The sequence below is a fragment of the Sebastes umbrosus genome, chromosome 1 (assembly GCF_015220745.1).
Source record: "Sebastes umbrosus isolate fSebUmb1 chromosome 1, fSebUmb1.pri, whole genome shotgun sequence".
In the NCBI taxonomy this organism is placed as follows: domain Eukaryota; kingdom Metazoa; phylum Chordata; class Actinopteri; order Perciformes; family Sebastidae; genus Sebastes; species Sebastes umbrosus.
Window position 1 is genome coordinate 33,804,534 of NC_051269.1, and position 19,927 is coordinate 33,824,460.

General features: G+C 42.1%; 1 protein-coding gene across 1 annotated transcript; it reads right to left on the reverse strand.

The window, feature by feature from the left end:
• Positions 1-19,441, reverse strand: kiaa1328 (KIAA1328 ortholog). The gene is made up of 12 exons (XM_037784565.1): positions 19,317-19,441; positions 18,809-18,844; positions 17,504-17,745; positions 17,249-17,349; positions 16,948-17,063; positions 10,928-11,052; positions 8,522-8,871; positions 7,124-7,342; positions 6,805-6,900; positions 6,554-6,645; positions 6,188-6,296; positions 1-389 (listed from the first exon to the last, which is right to left on the reverse strand). The coding sequence occupies exons 1-12, from the start codon at positions 19,369-19,371 to the stop codon at positions 161-163; spliced, it is 1,770 nt and encodes a 589-aa protein (XP_037640493.1). The 5' UTR covers positions 19,372-19,441; the 3' UTR covers positions 1-160.
• Between the last annotated feature and the right edge of the window lie 486 nt (positions 19,442-19,927).

Sequence of the window (19,927 nt, forward strand, 5' to 3'; positions counted from 1 at the left end):
TTCTGAATAAATATTTGTTTATTTGTATTAAAACCACAGCATGACAAGAGTACAATCTGCAACATCATGATCATTCTGATTTAGAATTAAACGTGTTAGAAAAAAAAAAGTCAACACCAAACTGGTGAATATCAAGAGACTGAACACATTTTCTTCTTTGTCAGCAAATGAAGAAAATATCCTCCAGTATTTTGCTTTCTTCCAGGTCCTGCCGGCCGCTCTGAGGATACGACCCAGCAGGGGTTAGCAGGGTTCTGCCCACCGGTTTAGGGACAGTGAGGCCCGGCCTACGTTGCGACGTTTTGGGTCTTCGAGTGGACAGCTTGCTTAGCTCAGGCGCAGAGATGGGACTAAAGACATCCAATATCTCAACCAGAGAAAAGTCCAACCTGGAAAAAATAAGAAACATTTTGGGAGGTTTTTGTTGTTTCATTCAATTCAGTTTTCCACATGTGACCTCAGCTCGTTTCAAAAGGTTGAATTGGCAACGGCTACATTTATAATACAGAACCCAGTGGGGCCCTGTGGACAGGCAGTGTTGTAAATGAGTATCCTCGCGCTGTTTCATTGTAACAGAGAAATGCACACAAAGAGCGCCAGTTACAGTACGTGCCCTCAATGTTAAGCAGAGAGGGTGTAAGCCAAGGGACCGACATCAGACATGCACAAGGCCAACGTCGACTTGGAGCCCCGACGCTTGTACAAAAATATTTGTCATTCACCTTTCACTTGTTAACACAGACCATAAGAAAGCAAATCTCTCTTCGACATGTTAACAAAATCTTTCTTGCCGAAGCGTCTGCTGAACTCTAACAAGCAACGTTAACAAGTCAAAACCACTGGGGCGTCCCAGCAGAAAAACACACTTTCTTGCAGGTGCGAGAGGAAAAAGAGGGAGAGGACCCCGGTGCTTTCTCCCCTGGAATAGAAATGAGGGAGTGTGCAGTGAAATAAATAAACCAAAACGGGGGAGATTAAGCTAATAGAGATTCAATCCCTCAGTCTGGCTGGCTTGATAAATTATTCAGTGTATACACAGTCGAACAACGCCATTCCAGATACAAAACATGAATTCTTTAAAGCACGCTCCACTGATGTTGCTAACATAATTCTCTGCTCGTTTAAAGCTGCATCGATTTGCATCGCGCGGCTCCGCACACAGCTCTCCCAGGTAAGGGCGATCTTTGGCGTGTACTTGTTGATATGCATGCGGGTGGTCAGCAGACAGACACGCCGGTGGAGCTTCCAATCATTTGTGTTCCTCCACACGTATCTGCGGACCTTGATTTGTCGTGTTTTCACGCTAACTTGAGGCAGCACACATCAGTCGCTGGAAAGCTTTAAAGGGCTATATTTTGTGCTTTAGCAACATGAGCTAATGTATGCACATGTTTGAGCGTGAGGGAGAGAAAGTGAATGAGGGGTAAAGTCGGCTGAGGGATGATAACTGATGAAAAAAGAGACTGAAGCTCAAGTAAGTAAATCTGTCTTCCTCATTTGGGCTCCTGCCTGTCAACAGCAAAGGGGAGAGAAAGAGAGAGAGAGAGAGAGCGAGGGTGAGTGTTTGTAAGAGAGAGACTGGAAGCGAGTGCAGCTTTGTGGATAGAGAGGAAGGCAGAAAGGGAATGTGGGGGAGGGACTTTGGCTGGGTTCCTTCTCTCGAAATGTGAGAATTTGCATTTTTATTTGTTGATTTATTTAACGGACAGGGCTCTCAAACAGCCATCCATCAACAAACGACATGTCGGTAATGAATAATGCATCACTTACCGGCGGTCACAATCTATAACAAGGGGAGCGCGGGGGGTAGGGGTACAGTTTGGGCAGGAATGGGGGAGGAATGGCAGCGGGTGGGGTGAGGGGAGGAGGTGGCACAGAGATTGCACGAGGGCTAGAGAGAATGCCAATGGATTTTCAGAGGGGGTATACAGTGCAACAAAGAACTTCATTTCTTGGCTCCAGTTTGTGTGAGGTAAAGTTGTGAATTGCTGCTCGATATTAATATCCCCCAAAGGAGTCCTGGCAAGTCTATTTTACTGCTACATGCATACAGAAAAATGCACGGACAAGAGTAGCAGGAAGTTTCTGTCATTGTAAAAATAATTTAAAAAAAGCTTTGGCCTGGGATTTTGGGTCATTTTGACAGCATCTAGAGACACTATCAACATTTAAGTACTGTTAAATACTTAAATCTCATATGTGCCTGAACAGAAAGAAGCCTTATGGTACATGTCCACAGCCTTCGTGCTTTCCACGCTTCCCGTTCATTGTCTATGTAAGCATCCGTGCAATGCATTCTGGTAGGGTGGCGGCGCGATTCGAGAAAAGGGGCGTCACGTTGGCCGCTACTCATTTGCATAAAGTTGAGGTATAGGCTACTATATGCAAATCACGGGCATCCAGCACAACTCTGCACCTCTGGAAACTCTTGAGAAACCTTTAAACTAAGCCTTGTCAATCCAAAATAAAGACCAATTCAGCAACTGCATGGCTTATTTCTCGCATAAAATGTTTTACTACTATTAACTACTTTCATGATATAAGAGAAGAGAATTCCAGACGAGCCACCATGTTGGTTGTGGTTTGAAAGCTGGGAGCAGCAGCCCACGAGGGAAAGCGTTCGTCCAATCAGATGCTGAGTGCTTTGTGTCTAGTGGCAGCCCATCAAGCGTCCAATGCTGGGAAGTGAGGCGATCCCTCGCGATAAAAACGCCCCTGTGGACATGTACCATTAGGGAGTATAACATATCTGCAGAAAGATGATTCTGACGATATTTTATTGACTCTTCAATGACAAACGGAAATAATTTTCCAGGACTTTTCCAGGACATTTTCAGTGATGATCTAGCTGGTGTGACAGACAGGTATCGCGCCATTCACTAATATGTTCCTCTTAAAAGACATGCAGTCTATGGCTATAATGTATCTATGAAATCATCTCTTACGTGCTCAGAAATTCTGCGTAAACTTCAGCGACTGAACCAAACATACTGACTAATTTAACATTTGTCAACCGTTTTAAAACAAGTTAGGAAGAAAGCAACGTTATGTGATGTCATCCAACCTGCTGTTGCTACCATGTAACGTGACTTGGGGGTGTGTACACAGCGTTTACACAACATAACCGAGAGCAGCCTATTCACAATACTCTCGTCCATAAACAAACATTTGAACGTTAATACGCTCCTGAATATAACTTAGCTTTTTCAGATGGCATGTTATTATGTTTTGGGGAGTTCTGCTCTGAGAGATAGCCTAGTAGTAGTTTATTCTCAGCTAAAAGAAAATAGGAGAATGTTGAAATAATTTTCCAGGACATTTTACTTTTCCTCTCAATTTTTGGTCAACTATTTTCCAGTTTTTCCAGGATGCATGGGAACACTGTATATAAAAATCAAAAAGGTGTTATCATAACTACTCTGAAACAAACAGTGGTAACAAATTCATTCTCTCCTTTGTCCTCATATAGAGCCATACCTACCTTTCTTAGTGTAATAAAAAACCTTTGGGCTTCATTCTCCCAGCGGACCAATACTGTTTGTCTCTTTTCTAGCTCTGCAAGGCCAGATAAAATTTCCACAAAACTCCTCCGCCTGCCTACGCTCCCCACCGCCTCCTTTCCACTCGTAACTTTCACTGCTTATTTGGCTCCTCTCTTTCATTAAAGATAGCCGTCTCGCCCCGGCGCCCCTTTTCATTTGCAGTCCAAACAGTAAGATAAAAAACCTATAATGGCCGCTGCGTATATCCCGCATGTCAATTTCCCGACCAATCAATAGCAGGCGGGCAATGGAAGGAAGGATGGAGATGAGATGGGCGGGGTGCGCTGGAACTGTCTCATTACTAACTAGCACAGGATTCATGAAAGGATTAAGGAGGTCACTTAATGTTAACCCCGGCTTCGTCTTGCAATTTGCACATCAAGATTGAATTGGTTAAGATTAGATGTTGTTGCCGAGCAAAAGAGGGGGGTTCAGGTAACATGGCATATCTTACAGTAGGATAGACTTTTCTTTACTACTTTGATCTTGCTTATTAGCCTACCACAGTAGAGTATTTATATTGTTTATTACATACAGACAGCAGTTTATTTCATATGATGGAAGTAGCATGCAATGTTGATGAGATTAAAAGCAACTAATATAACATGTACCTCCCTTTTCTTTTCTTTTATAACAATAAATTATGTAGATATTATTTTAGATACCAAATAAGAAAAAGACATGTCTAATTCAAATCAGTGAATTGCCAAAGGATTACAAATATCTTAAGAGATGCACATGAAATAAACATGTTGCAAGCAAACCACAAAAGGTATCAGACTTCCTCATTACTGGCTGTAAAAAAAAATAAAAAAAACACTGTGTGTAGAAAAGAGTCCAACAATTTTAATAGGCTTTGGAAGGTGTAAATGGATGGTAATAAGATCTGATGGCCCTGGTCCCCTGCTGGAATTAATGGGCATCTGCCGGAGCTCGCAGTTCAACTTGGACCGCGCACTGCTTTGTTTAAGAGTTACTCATCGGAAGTTGAAAACTTTGAGCTGTTTTGAAGATTTGTCCTTTAGGACACGGAGGTGGGGGGGAGCTGTGTCTCACGGTTACCGTATCTCCTATTATCCACCACTTTCACGAAAGGAAATCTGACATTATGCAAGAACAAATTGGATCAACTTCAGGAATAACAATTTTCTAAAAATAAAGGTCTGCAGCAGTTACAAATTGCTTCTCGGCACCTGATATTTTTGCACACACACACTGTAAGATGACACAGTCAGGTTAATTACCATTCAGTGTAAAGGGTGCAAGAAAAAAGGTAATGAATGTCCTTTCCTTTTTAGGAAAGTCTGATGATTGCACTCAGTGATTCATCCCTGTGCTCAAAACTCCTCTCCCTTCTTACGTCTTTCTCACCATTTCCATTTCTATCCATCTACACCTGCTCCAACTTTCCCCCCCGATTCCCATTTCTCACTTTATCCAATGCCCTCACCCCTCACTCACCCTCAAACAGACTTTTAACATCTCTCCCTCACTCGTGCTTTCTCTGTCTCATTACTGTGGCAGAGAGAGAGAAGGGAGGGCAGTGTGTGCATCCAGAAGTCTGTTCAATTACACCTGCTGCAGGGTCCCCGCTAGGCCGACTAATGGAACGCAGCATGTCTCCTGACAGGCCGGCCACAGCGCAAGCTAGCCCGGTAAAAAGCTTCATTTAGCCTCTCACAGCTCGAAAAGTTAGCTAGACTAAGAAAATACATCATTTAGCCTCCAACACTGCAGCAACTGCAAGCCCAGGGAAAGCTCAGAGATTCAAATTTTATACCTGCACTATATTTATGCGTTTCATGACTGTTAGTATTTCTTCACAACAAGAGGAAAAACCATCAATTGCCTTAAGAGGTCAGAGAGAACAAATAAAATACTGCAGCCAGACAGCCTGCAAATAATCTTCGCAATGTGCCCCACAAGACAGGAGCAGCCTGGCCACAGAGAAGCTCACTCAGACTTTCCTCTGGTAGAAAACAGCTCTATTCAGAATTTCAAACTAACACAGGACAAAGTGCTGCCGCGATCCTTCAAGCGCTTAACTGTGCTGTTTTTCATTGTTGTTCAAAGAGCAATCTACTCTTTTGGCTAACTCTAGTAAGTTAGCTATGGTCCTACTGCTTATCCAGCATAATAACTAATGCTTCACTTACCTAAAGAATATTAGAATTTGAAGGTAGACCGATTAATCGCTTTGGACCAAATAATCCAGCCATTAAACTATCCATTCATGAAGTAACATCGCACATTTTAGGATCCTCCTTACCCCGGGAATATGCACAAACAACAGAAGTAATCCTGGCCAGTCATAGGCCACAGAACAGCACATCGCCTATTGTAAATAAATAGAACATTTTCCAACGATGTAATCCACCAAATCACACTCCAGGGTATTCTTTTACTAATAATTAAATTCAGAGTGACAAAAAAATGGTTTAATAAAAACGGCGTATGCAACAGTAGCCGACTAGGCTGCTGCAGATGTAAAGAAGATATCAGCCGATTAATCAGCTATCAGCTCTACCTGCTCCAAACTATCGTTATTATATCGGCCTTTAAAATCCACTATCGTTCGACCTCTATTAGAATACATGGTAAATCTTTATTAAATGTTTCATTGACTTCCAGTAAAGATGTGTTACCTGGCTTCAGGGGTCTTCTGGATCACAGACACTGAGGTGGGCTTACTCAGGCTTGTAGGGGACTTAGCAGGAGATGTGGCCATGTCCTTTCTGGACCAAGCTGAGGCCTCTGTTGAGAGAAGATATGAGTGTTATATTAGAAGCAAGCGCAGCGAGGCTTAGAGCAACGCAGGCAATACATTTAAAAAAATTACCATGATGATATACATTTCTTTATCCAAGTTTTGCATGCATACGAATGTACTAAAATAAATACTGTTTGAAGAAAATCCAATTCTTGACAGGCCTGAGTGTGCTATGTTGTGAGCCAGGGATGTTCCTCTGTGTTAAGCACATAATTGTGATTAATTGAAAATACAAGCTTACCAATGCCATTCTCCAGAGGAGTGGGTACAGTTTGTGGGTGTTTTTGATGCAAGCTCTGTCCTGCAGGATGTACCTCCGCATCTTCACACACACTGTAGACCACAGACAATATACAGTATAAGTTAGCTTTTGTGGATGTGACTTGAGTATGTGTGTGTAAGGTGTGTGTGTGAGACAGTGAGAGACAGTTTGCACATATCCTACTGAAGTATTTGCTGTTTGAGTGTCTGTCTTCCTGTCTACCGGTTTACCTGGGGGGTAAATCTTGGTGGGAGGGACCCTCCGGCTGTGAATCTCCATTTCTAGTGTTTGAGCTGCTGGGATCAGATTGAGTAGCTTCTTGAAACCTAACAAGAATATAGGAGAAGAAAATGGACTGAGATTGTGCCAGTCTGTAGTAACAGGACACACAAAAAAGGGACTAAGCATGGATATATAGTTACTTCTTGGATAGACGTAACTATGTATCTAGCAACTAACTACTAGAAGTAACTATCAACTTGTTCCTCCAAATCTTAGCCAGCAATGTTACCAGATAAGGTTCATTTCTCTTTGGCGTCTGTATTCTACCTGCTGTACTCGAGGCGCGACTGACGTAGCTGCTGATTCTGTCTGTTGAGCCTCTCCTCCTGCTCAGCCAGCCGTGCCTGCAGCCTCTCTCTCTCCGTCTCCAACTGCATCTTCTGCATCAGCAGCTGGTGCCTCTTCTCCTCCCAGTCCTCGTGACCCAGCAGAGGCCTGGTCAGGGCTTCGTTGGCCTCTGAGCTAACAGCACTCCCACTGTGGAGCCTGCGTGTGTGAATACACATTTCATTAGCTTAATGTCCTGACATTCGTCTTGTTTGTGTCTTGATAATAGACTTGTGTGAATTGGCGATTGGATCGTCTATCGAGAATTGAAGGGATGGTTGACATTTGTTTTTTTCTACGCCGATATTAGGGCGATTTTAACTTATCAGAACTAAGATGTTGTAAAATAATCTATAGAATCTGCACCCTGCTGTGAATTTAGAGATGTTCCTGGTGGAGCGACATGTCCGTCCGCAGCACGAGTGACGAGTGAATTTTAAATCCTTAAAGCTTCAGTAGGCCGAATGTTTTTGCAAAAATTCCACATTAACCTTTCAGCATTTTGTAATTCAAGTGTTCTGAGATAAAACTAGACTGCTGCACCTCCTCATGGGTTTCTGTTTTCAGGCTTTAAAAAAAAAAAAAAAAAAACTTTGGCCAATCACAGGTCATTTCAGAGAGAGCCTTTCTATTGAGCGTTTCTATTGGCTGTGCTCTGGCTGGTGGGCGGTGCTTGGTATTTCCTCGACAGATCTCAACATGGCTGCCAGGTCACAAACTCACTCATTTTACAGCTAAACAGATGTTTCTGAAAACATTTGAGGCGAGAAATAGGCATTACAGTAACAGAATATTGATTCATATTTGATCAGTGCTGCCTGGTTTGACCGTTTGATCAGAGTTCGCGAGTGATTGACAGCTGCTCATAGACGGCAGCTGGACGGCAGACTCCAGATCAGCTCTGACTGGAGGATATAGCGACCTTTTTATAAAAATAACTTTTTTTAATCATGTTTGCTCCAATCTCGCCTACCGCTGCTTTAATTACAAAACCAGTTTGCAGTCTCTTTTCCAAGGATCTGACACCCCGCATCTCTGTTCTCCATATGCCTGCTCACCAAAACTTTGTTCTGCACTTCATAAGAGTAGTTACGGATATAATATGGATTGTGATGTTAAAGATAAGAAAATTGTGTTAAACGTAACATGATGCTGTGATATTGCGACAATCGGATCGACTGTTGGTGATCTCGGGTAACCACGACTGGACGATATAAAAATAGGAATTATTGCCCAACTCTACATAAAATGCACGATGTGATGAAAACTACAGGAGACTAAAGTAATTATGTGTTATGATAGATCGATAGATCATGACTGTATAGAGTACTACTGTACCTTTCACACTCATGCTGGTTAAAGGCGTCATGGTGGCCGTTCTCTAGATGAGAGCCGCTGTCTTGACCGCTGCCTTGGGAGTGCTCACGTCTGTGGTGGGACTCCCTGCTCTCCCTTTTCTGAGTCCTATGCTGTTTGATCGGCCCATCAATAGGACTGAACTCACTAACACGGGAAAGAGGGGCATGGTTGCTACGGGTTTGTGTTGCTCCTCTTCCTCCACCACCACTCCTGTGCACTTGAGGCTGTTGTGCTCGGGTAGCAGCGAGGCTGAGGTATGAGCCATCAAAGAGTGAGCCATTAGCTCTGCTAGTAGATGTTCTGCTGGGGGCTTCCTCGCTGCCGAGCACCTGGACGGAGAACAAAGAGGACAATGAATGCATTTTGGCCAATTTAGGAAGCCTCTGAAAAATTGATGGAGTATTTCAGCCAAAAACGTTAGACTGCTCCATAAAACCCTAATGTAGAGCTGGGCTACAAACCAAAATTTACCAATACTGAATAAGGAGTCACTAACCAACCTAATTAACTCATGTTTACGTGCAGTAAAAGCTTTCCCCATGTGCTTGCGAGAGCTGTTCCACCAGAGCTCGCATATCACTTTCACTTTATGTGGGTTTATGTGGTGACCCGAAGCTTTTTTTTTTAGTCTTTGAGTCTACTTTCTTCCATTTTACGCTCATAACTACAGTGATTGTGTTCTGGGCTCTGAGCGCTGCCAACACTCGGGTGACGTACACAGCAATACTGTGCCTGAACACATCCTGTGTAGACACTGACGAAGGACTCAAGCTGCTGCTGCTGCTGCTGCTGCTTTCACTCTGCAGCTTTATAGACATGGTGTTAGGGTAGGGCCGAGTTTTATATAGCAGCACAAATGCAAATCATCCTTCAAAACTGTAAACTGGACAGTGGCCACAAGATTAAGAGGACAATTTCCAACTGGGCATAACTGGCAGGTAAGCCAAGGTCAGGAACATTATGAGATAAACATAAGGAGGAAAGTCCATCTTGTAGTTGACTGTGGGAAGAGACTGTGACTAATTTGCTGAGGGTCAGAGAGCAGGCAAACACACATTATTCAGAGCCACCACGGGACAATGAGGTTGGCCAACTCATCTATTCTTACAGGGGCTGAAGCCAGAGAGGCGTCTTCGCTTCTCAAGTGTCACCTTGAGAGAGTTTTCACTATGTCGTAGTCATATCGAACCGGCGACTGTAGTGGACTCCTGTGGTGCTTTGTTATGCATTATTATGGCACTTGGCCATGGGACAATGTGCTGTTGCATGTGTTTCCACTGGATGTTTTTGTGCCTGAATGCCTGACGAATGGCAAACAGGGGTGTTCTCTGAATATGGCTCACACAGGAGCAGGCCCATCACGTTACACCGCATGATGCCCTCGCCACAACACACATTTACAATCTACTAGGGCTGCACAATTATGGCCAAAATGCTAATCACGATTATTCATTGATTTTAGGGACAAAATATTTTTATTGCACTTTCACATTTAAATAAACAGAGCGCTGCGTTCGCTTCCATGTTGTGCTACATTCCTGCTAATCTACAAATCATTGCATCAAAATAAGACTGGTCCTTATTCACAGTGCATCTCCTAGCAGCAAAATATAAATAAAATTGTACCAAAACGTTTTACGGGAAATTAAATCAACAGGGCACTGCTTTCATGTTCACGTTGTGCTACTTTCCTGCTAATTAACAAATCTTCAATCAAAATAACACTTCAGGAAAGTTTTTCACAGGCCGCCGCTGCAAGGTGTGCGCAGTGGCACGACAGCTCCCAAGCCAAAACATGTTGCTTACCCCCTGTTGGCTGGCTGTCAGGAAGCGCTTGATTTGATATGCAGCAGAGTTTTCTATGAACGGAGCACGCATTTTAAACGTCAATACCGCAGTCGATCATGTTCATTTAAAGGAACAGTGTGTCAGATCTGGTGGTATCTAGCGGTGAGGTTGCAGATTACAACTTCTACCATATGCCAAGCATATGTCAAGCAAGAGAGAGAGAGCGGTGGCGACGGAAGCTAGTAACGTTATTGACTCTGGACCAAGCAGGAAAAGTCAACAGAGTTTAGTTTGTCCGTTCTGGGCTACTGTAGAAACATGGCGGTGCAACATGGCAGACTCCGTGAAGAGGACCCGCTCCCTATGTAGATATAAACGGCTCATTCTAAGGTAAAGAAAAACACAACGATTCTTATTATCAGGTGCTAAAGAATACACACTTATTAATATTCTATTCTATTTATGCTAATAGATCCCCCTACTTGTTATACACTGGTCTTTTAATTTTGGGAAGCCCAAAATGTGATCAAGATTAATATTCAATTAATTGTGTAGCCAACCTACTTCACACCCACTCTATCCCATCCCATCCCTTACCTTGCTATGGGCTGGTGCCTGGCTGAGCTGGGCGATGGACTGGTTAAGTTTTGTCTGTTGTTGAGAAAGATATTGTTGGTAGAGCCCCAGCAGCTCCTGGCACTCTCTGTACTGCTGCTGCAGGCCTGGAGGACCAAGGGTTAAGGAACTAACAAACAACAAGTAAACTGAAAACATCAGAGAAGAACCTTAAGCATAAAACATTAAAACGTTCCCCTGGATTCAGCTGAGAAAAAGTATGTGCAGGCTTAAATATGTTCCCAAACATTTTCAAGGAAATAGTTTTACAGAGTAAAAATGAAAACTCAGATCTCAGAACTCAGAACTAAGTTATGTCTACATGACTTCTAAATGTTTGGCTCTACTGATAAAGTAACTTTCTGCACAACAGACATTTTTGTAAGGAAAAAGTTCTCTTATGCAACTTAAATGGAAAAAAAAGATAGCTGCTGGATTTAGATTGACAATCTGAATTAAACCTGTTTCTGCGATCAATTACACACTGGACCAGAAAAGTAGAGTGAACAGCAGAGTTGAAAACAGAGAGGGAGAAGAGGAGGCCAGCAAAATCAAAGTTGTTGTTGTGGCACGGAGCTTTCACCATCTGGGTCGGGCCAAGCTGTGTTGAGCTGAGCTGGGCAGTGCCGTGCCAGGCTATCTGCCAGATAGAGAGCTGGCAGACACAAGAAAACTAATCTGGAGCGGAACTACTGCTGCGCCTCAGGAGCCCACTAATGACAGTGGCAGCACCGCGCCACACCAGCACATACAAAGATAATGAGCACGAGAATGGAGAGACTACACGCAGACACACTCGCAATAACCAACCCTCGGTCTGACTCTCACTTCTTAGTACACACACACACACACACTCAAACACAGCGAGACATGAGAGCACAAATTCCCCACCTGCACTGTAAACAGCCCACACACAAACACTACAATAAAGGAAGTAGTACAGTCACACTCCCGCCCAAGCTGACCTTAAAGTGTGTTCCTCCAGGCCATATCTTTTTATGATGGAGGCCCTGCTCCCACGGCTGATGAGTTTCTCAGCATCCGTTTGAAAAAAGAAAAAAAAAAGCCTCCATTTTTAAGAGAAAATCAAAGTTCAAAGTAGAGTCTTATTGAAGGAATAGTTGGCGGAACACTCCATATGAAAACACTTTGGTTGTTAGAAGACTTCAATCAGGCTGTGGAAATGAAAACAGAGGGGGAAGAGAAGAGAGCGGGGACGGCTTTGAATTGAGGACCAGACACCAGACAAATGCAATGCAGAGGCTTCCATAAATATTAGGAAAATGTGAGGAAACATTTTGATTGAACCCTCCGTCTAACTACCTCTACCGCCGCACTGATAATGTCCATGGAGGTAGTTGTATATGGAAAGCTATGAGGACATCACAAGGACATCACATCATGTAAACCTGTGCTGGTAGGTATATTTATGCAGCATGAATAAGGGTCTTGGAGGGGAGATACTGAATATGCTTATACAGCTCCACCTCACCTCAGTCCAAGATAGAGAGTCGAAAAATGCATGCTGCTCATATTTCACCAGATTTCGCATAAAACACTATTTCCACATGATTTCTCATGCCTAAAACAAATGTTTCCCAATAGACACAAATATATAGTGCTGTGCACAGGAATACAAATCTGGTATGGTGGGGATCCACAAACCAAAAATACAAGGACTGCAGCATGATAGCGTCCCAATGCCATGAATGGAGGTAACGTATGTTAATGCGCTGACAGGCTGACGCTGTCACCGGACAGCGAGCGCTAGGTAATCTGAACCGAGTGGAGCAACACTGATAAGATTCCACCTCTCTGCCCGTCGCCACACTAAACATGCTTCCTCCACAGCCTTGGACATCAGCCAATGGGGGCCAAGCACCCGGCAAGCCCCTGGTTTACATCAGAGCTGCAAAGTGCCAACAATGACTTACTCCTCCCCCCTTGCTCCAAAAATACCCAGAATCAAGGGCTTGGGCTGAAGAGGCTTCAGACGGGGCCTGTCAAAATGATTCACTTCCCTGTCAGGCCGGGGCTCAAATGAAATAATGAAATCCACTTCAAGGTGGAACAAATTTGCACAGGAGGGGGGGATATTTTAAAGCCTGCTTTAGCACACTGTGCCAAACAGATTGAGCCTGAGCGGGAATGTGAGAGAAACGGGGGCGGAGACTGATGTGTATGAATGTGTGTGTAAGGAGGCAATGATGGGGAATTAATAGAAGAAGACAGTTTACATAACTGCTTCGATACTACTGAATCTGGAGATGAGGCATGAGTGCGAGTCACACAATAAACCAATAAATAACGTCAGCTAAAAATTATTTTGAAATAAATTTAACATAACAACTATTCTTTGTTGCCGTGATCACAACAAAAATGTAAAAGCAGTTTTGTTGCCACAGACTCGCTGAATCATTACACCTGACAGCTATATAAATTATCTTGTGTCTATGGAATATGTCAACTGCACACCTGCCACGCACAAGCCAACAATTCACAAAGCCAAATATCCACATTCATTCATCTATTATCTGCAACCGCTTATCCTATTCAGGGTCGCAGGGGGGGCTGACATTGGGCGAAGGCGGGGTACACCCTGGACAAGTCGCCAGACTATTACAGGGCTGACACATAGAGGCAGACAACCATTCACATTCACACCTACGGGCAATTGAGAGTCAACAATTAACCCAACCTGCATGTCTTTGGGCTGTGGGAGAACCGCTAACACGGGGAGAACATGTAAACTCCACACAGAAGGGCCCAAAGCCGGATTCGACCCTCTTGATGTGAGGCGACAGTGCTAACCACTGCACCACCGTGCAGCCCCAAATATCCACATAATGCATGTAAAAGGTGTGCCAACAACTCAATAAAGGTAGAGTCTTTTAGCAAAGAGTCAATGCATTATGCATTATTAATTTCACATTAAGTCCACGATTGGTTCTATTTGATTTTATTATATTCAATTAAGCAATTAAACTGATTAAGTCAACAATAATATAAACCTTAAACTAAGGCACCAGTTCTAGGAATGACATTGGTTTACAAGACTAAACTCAAATGACAGCAGCACAGTCTCAGTGTGTTTATATATTTCAAACAACCTCTTCGTTGAAATAGACTTTCTTACTATTTAGCTCTGCAGAATGGAGGGCTCACAAAAATGTCCCACCAGTCACAGCATTTACCATATTTATTGGCTGCGTCCACAATAGTCAGACGGTAGAGCTTCAATAAAGAAACACTAGACTAGACTAGAATTTAATTTGTTTTTTCCACACATCTAATAAATAGGAGTGTTAATCACAAGTTCCATCACGATACGATATTATATCGATTCTTTGGACGATGATACGATATTTGCTGATATCACTGCCACGATACGATTTGATTCATTTCAGGGGCCTGTGATCAATATGCAATCATATGTCCACTTAACACAATCAGTTACATTTATATAAACTCACAAAATAACAACTAAAATATGATTTGGCAATTGTATTACTGGGCTATGTAGGAAGGAGGTGCGGTTGGATGGAAATTGGCAACACAGACGTGCCATGGAAATTTCAAAATAAAGGCGTATCTTAAAGATGATGATATGTATCGATGTTTTTCCTTTGCTTCAATGATATTGGATCGTTGATCATTGAATTGATATATAGATCCACATTGATGTATCGTTACACCCCTTCTTATAAATACCATGCACCTTACGCAGCATACTTCAACCACATCACTCTTTCCTGGAACAAAGGTAAGATACAAAGATCGTGACACTGCCCACATCAAGGAATGTTATGGGCTTAATCTGCCAAAAAACAAAGCCCTAAAAAAATCTCCAAAAACTATCTTCTGATGCACGCTTGTCACAAAAAGCACACTTGATGAGCACACCAACTTTCCACATTGTAAATGTCAGGTAAAACTGGATTTATCTCTGGCAATCCTCTATCACAACATGAAGCATTTTTCAATGACATATTCTAACAGGGCTGATATTCCCCTCTCTCCACGGCCTCAGGATTCCCTCCAATTGTTTCAACTCAATAAATGGCATTAGCTCTAGCGCCTGCTGTGCCTTGTTCTGGATACAGCAAGTGCAGCGTGTTAGTAACACCACCTTGACTTCTGCCCATGCCAACATGCCTTGAAGTACAAAAGCCGTCCTTCCTATCTGAAACACAAATTCAGTGCTGTGTGCCGGTCAGTTCCAAATGTCAGCCGAACACCCTAAATATCAAGGGTACTTTTTCCCTCTCATCCTCGGTGGCTTGGGGCTAAGGTATAGCCCTACATGCTTTATGCCCCCGACAACCCTGAATCTTGGTTAGATAAGATAAGCTGAGGCGTAATGGAATTAGACTTGACAAGACTCTCATTCAGTGTGTTTGCCTTTGGTGTCTCCTTAACCTTTCAGAGAAGTGCCGGAACCTTCTGCCAGAGAAGAGCCTTCATGATTCCTGCATGCACTTTAAAAGACTGCGTTATCCCCCCTGAGGTGCTTGGATCTGAACACTTTTTTTCCTCTCAAATACCTTTTTAATGGAGTTTAGAAGTTTGGTGTAAATGCCAAGTCTCCGAGCCAAAGTGCCTTTAATTGAGTTGTGCTTTCCTAATTTTCCCCGCCGCCGTTGCCAATCGTGCAATTTACCAGCGGGGTCAATTACTCTTCATATTTCGCAGTGTTTTTAACCTAAATTGACTGCTGGCCATGCTCTGCTTTGACCTGAGCGGAATTGTTATGAAGACAGTAGACAGGTTGTGGGGTGCAATAAACAGCACACTACTATCGCTGTAACTCGAAGCACTAACCTCATGCTAGACAATCAGGAATCAGCTGGTGACCCACCTGATCTCATTTTGCAAGGAGAGATATTCGACAGTTAACGTTCGACATTCAGAGAGGGTTACAAAAACATATGGTGGTGAAAGCAGTAAATATCAAAATTCATCTTTGGATGATAAGATGATTTAGATGGTTCGGGCCACGGCTCCAACCTTGAAATTGATTCTGTACACAACAGCGGATAAGCTACAAGCACTTGCAAAATGCATCTGCAGCAGGCATCAAATCATTCAAATGAATCTGCTCTATCTCTCTGTCTTTTGTATATAACTGAAGGGTTTTGGCCAAAGACTGTAGATGGCCTTTTACCTAAGACAACACTGCCCCCTGCAGGCTAACTTGTGGAATAGCATAAACAGCAATGGAAACATATAGCCTTCAATAAATCATTTGAGGAACTTTAAATACATATTAGGAATATGCAACTGTGTAACAATTCTACAACTCTGCAACAATTAATCGATTAGTTGTCAACTATTAAATTAATCGCTAACTATTTTGATAATCGATTAATCAGTTTGAGTCATTTTTAAGGAAAACAAAAGTCAAAACTCTCTGATTTCAGCTTCTTATATGTGAATATTTTCTGGTTTCTTTACTCCTCTAAGATAGTAAACTGAATATCTTCGAGTTGTGAGCAAAACAAGGCATTTGAGGACGCCATCCTGGGGTTTGGGAAACGCTGATCGACATTTTTCACCATTTTCTGACATTTTATAGACCAAAGAACTAATCGAGAAAATAATCAACAGATTAATCGACAATGAAAATAATCATTAGTTGCAGCCCTACTGGAATTCTTGAGGGACCTCTGGTTTCCTCACAACAGTGCACCACAATTTGAAGTAGCCGTAGTAGCACAGACACCACACACACACACTCCAAAAAGCAATCAACACACCATGCAGCCTATTTTACACCATTAAACATAGCAATGTTCTCTGAAGATTACTCAAAAACACTAGTGAGAAGAACCAGGGATTAAAACCACTGTGGGTCAAGTGCATTATTTCACTGTTCTACCATCACCCAGTGCTATTTGCAACAGCACATTAAATGCCCTACCGTTTCATTAGAAAAAACAATATGACAAATACAACAAACTCACTGCTCTGTTTTTGTTTGCTCAGTTATTTTGAAAGGATACTCTCCCTCTCCTGTACTATGACCTGGTTCTGTTGCTCCAGCGTCTGGATCTTGCCCTCAAAGTTTTCCTGTTCATCTTTCAGACGCTGCACCGACTCTTCTTTCTCCTCGCTCACTCTGGAAAACAGGAAATAACAGTGTTACAGCATCGGTGAAATACATTACGCATTCCAAGAGTGACAAGGGATGAAAAGCTACAAGAGTATAAATATAAACATTTCAATCAGGTATCACTTTATATTGTTCCATTCATATGAACTTTATCACTACCCTTGGGTACAGTAGCATATACTGATGGCTACCTGGCGAGTTCTTCGATGAGGTTTGCAATCCGGCGCTTATCTTCAGGACAGAGGTCCTTCAAACAGACCTGGCTCTTAGCTCTGCTGGTCTCAGAGATTACCTGTGCAAAAAATATTAACAGAAACTAATAATGAAATTCCTATCATCCTCAATACATCCTTCCTTGTTTTCTATCCAGACTATCCATATGTTTCCATTTCATCGTATATCCATGGAGGGAAAAGAAAAATTGCTTAGATAAAACAATGGTTTACCTGTGTCGAGGAGAGGAAAGTACCCAAGGCTGGAGAAAGGCTGTGCTCTGTAGCTGCAGCAGCACTGTGATGGACTGACACCTTTTCCTTGGTATAAACCCCAGAGCGCTCCCTCTGTAAGTGGCCCTGTTTCTTGCCACCTTTCTTTAGTGTGGTCTCATTCTTGCAGTCAGAGCCATGCCTGGCTCGCATCTTAGTACCTCTTTTGCTGGATGTACAGGTGCTGCCCTCTTTTTCTACTCCTGAGACAGTTTGTGGGAAGACAGAAGAAGAAGAGGATGCCATGTGTACATGAGCTGCATACAGGGTCTGGAAGTAACATTTTTCCTCACCTGCCACTGTGGCAGGTCACTGAACATTTCTACCGGCCACTAAATTTTTTGGTCTGCCACTTCTGAAATCTAGGTATAACGCTTTAAAATTGTAAACACTGAGTCAGTTGTACCAGACTGTAGAATTATGGAATATATCATGTAACCTTAATCCATGACTATATTTGTTAACACTTCATTTTACAAGGCCGCAAATTTCATGGTAATCAGGTGATAATTAGCAAGTAACTTATTTGAAATTTCTTTGGAATTACTGCCAAATTACCCCAATATTTACCTCAACTTTAGTATAAACATTATTTAATGATTATATGCTAAAATAGTATTTAATGATTAAAATAGGGCCCTTAGGCTTGAGAAGTGGCTGCTCTTCATCGGTGGTGGAAAACTAATAGAAGACAATTCTGATCAGGCACAAATCACACCATTGTGTGACTTATTGTCTAATAAGAAAAAAAATTAAGAAATTTCAAATAAGTTATTTGCTAATTATTATCTATTTATCAGCAGACATGGAAATAAAGCATATCAATTAACTTTGTATTCTTTTTCCTGGAAATGTATTAAATTAATTACCAGCTATTGAGAAATAGCAGAATATAACTATTAAATAATGTTTATAATAAAGTAATTTTCGATACATTTTGAGGTAAATATTGGGGGTAATTTGACAGTAATTCCAAAGAAATTTCAAAGAGGTTACTTGCTAATAATCAACTAATTACAGTGAAATTTGTGGACCTGTAAAATGAAATGTTACCATATATTTAATTTAGGCTTTAGAATTGCTTTTTAAAAATAATATTTCTTAATATAAGGAAAACCTGTCTGCCATGGTGGCAGGTGATCTGAATGTTTTACCTGCCACAGCCAACATTTACCCTGTTATTTGGCAGGTGGCATGCAGGTGCTAATTTCATTCCCTGGCTGCATTTAACTCTGTATTCTGAAAAAAAATGTCACTGACACTCACCAGGAACAAACACCAAAGGCTGTTCATCATCTGACACTGTGTGTGAACAACAAAGAGAAGACAGACACTGAAGTTAACGGCCAGTCAAAGGTAAGATTGACACAGCATGAGCTTCCTAACAATAACTGTTGAATCAATAATCATATTTTTGGGGGAAACACGTGGTTAGCTGCCTTAATGCAATCATGTAAACAAACAAAACAAAAGCTCTCTAACTAACGTTAACAGTACTGCAGGTGGTTCTTGTATTATGTTTAGTATTAATACTATTATCACCAAGTTTCTATATAAAATAAGCAACGTTAAAGTAACTTAAAAGAGAGATAAGTTAACATTAAATGAACCTTAACTGTGAGTTAAAGCTAGCTGTCTCACTTCCTCAGACATAACTTTACAGCATTGACACAGAAGTAACATACCTGACACTCTTTAGAAACTTGTATAACTTTAATTAAGATGTATACGAATGGATAAGGACGCTATTATAGTTTAGTAAATGTAAACTTACCGCCATTCATCCAAAATATCCCAGAGTTTACATTTCTCTTTGCTGCTGCCGCCATGTTGAATCAACCGCCACCACTGCCAGGGAGCCAAGCGTTGCTAAGAGATAGTAGCCCCGCCCCTTTCTTTCAACTCAACAGCTGATTGGCTACTCAGTAGGAAAGGCGGATTTCTATTGGATGAAATATGTGTCAATTCTCCTTCAAAGCTGTGTTTCACTTCCTGTGTGGGTTCCTCAAAGAAAGAAGGGATTTGCTGTCAGGAGTAGATGATGGAAATATTACAATCTGCAAGGAAAGACATCTAAGAAAGTTAGGCAAGGCAAGGTAGCTTTATTTGTAGAGCACATTTCAGCAGCAGGGCAATTCAAAGTGCTTTACATAAACATTCAAGAACATTGCGACAAAGTGCAAAAAGAACATTAAGACATAATAAAAACAGTTATAAAAACATTAAAGGGACTATTTGTAACTTTGTACGTGCATAAATGTAGCGGGTCGTCACACATGCGCGCTCTCATATGCGCGTTCGCGTGTAGCTGCTGTACCCTCCTCCTCTGCCTGCTCGCCTTCACTCAGACAGCTCAGCTCGCTCCACCTCTAGACGTGAACACGC

Bases quoted from the DNA above. Each gene is read 5' to 3' on its own strand.
- kiaa1328 (XM_037784565.1), bottom strand. From the start codon at position 19,371: ATGGCGGCAGCAGCAAAGAGAAATGTAAACTCTGGGATATTTTGGATG. The intron at 8,872-10,927 runs GTAAGGGATGGG...TTCTCCGTCCAG, and splicing joins AGGCACCAGCCCATAGCAAG to GTGCTCGGCAGCGAGGAAGC. The intron at 390-6,187 runs GTAACACATCTT...TATTTTTTCCAG, and splicing joins CAGAAGACCCCTGAAGCCAG to GTTGGACTTTTCTCTGGTTG.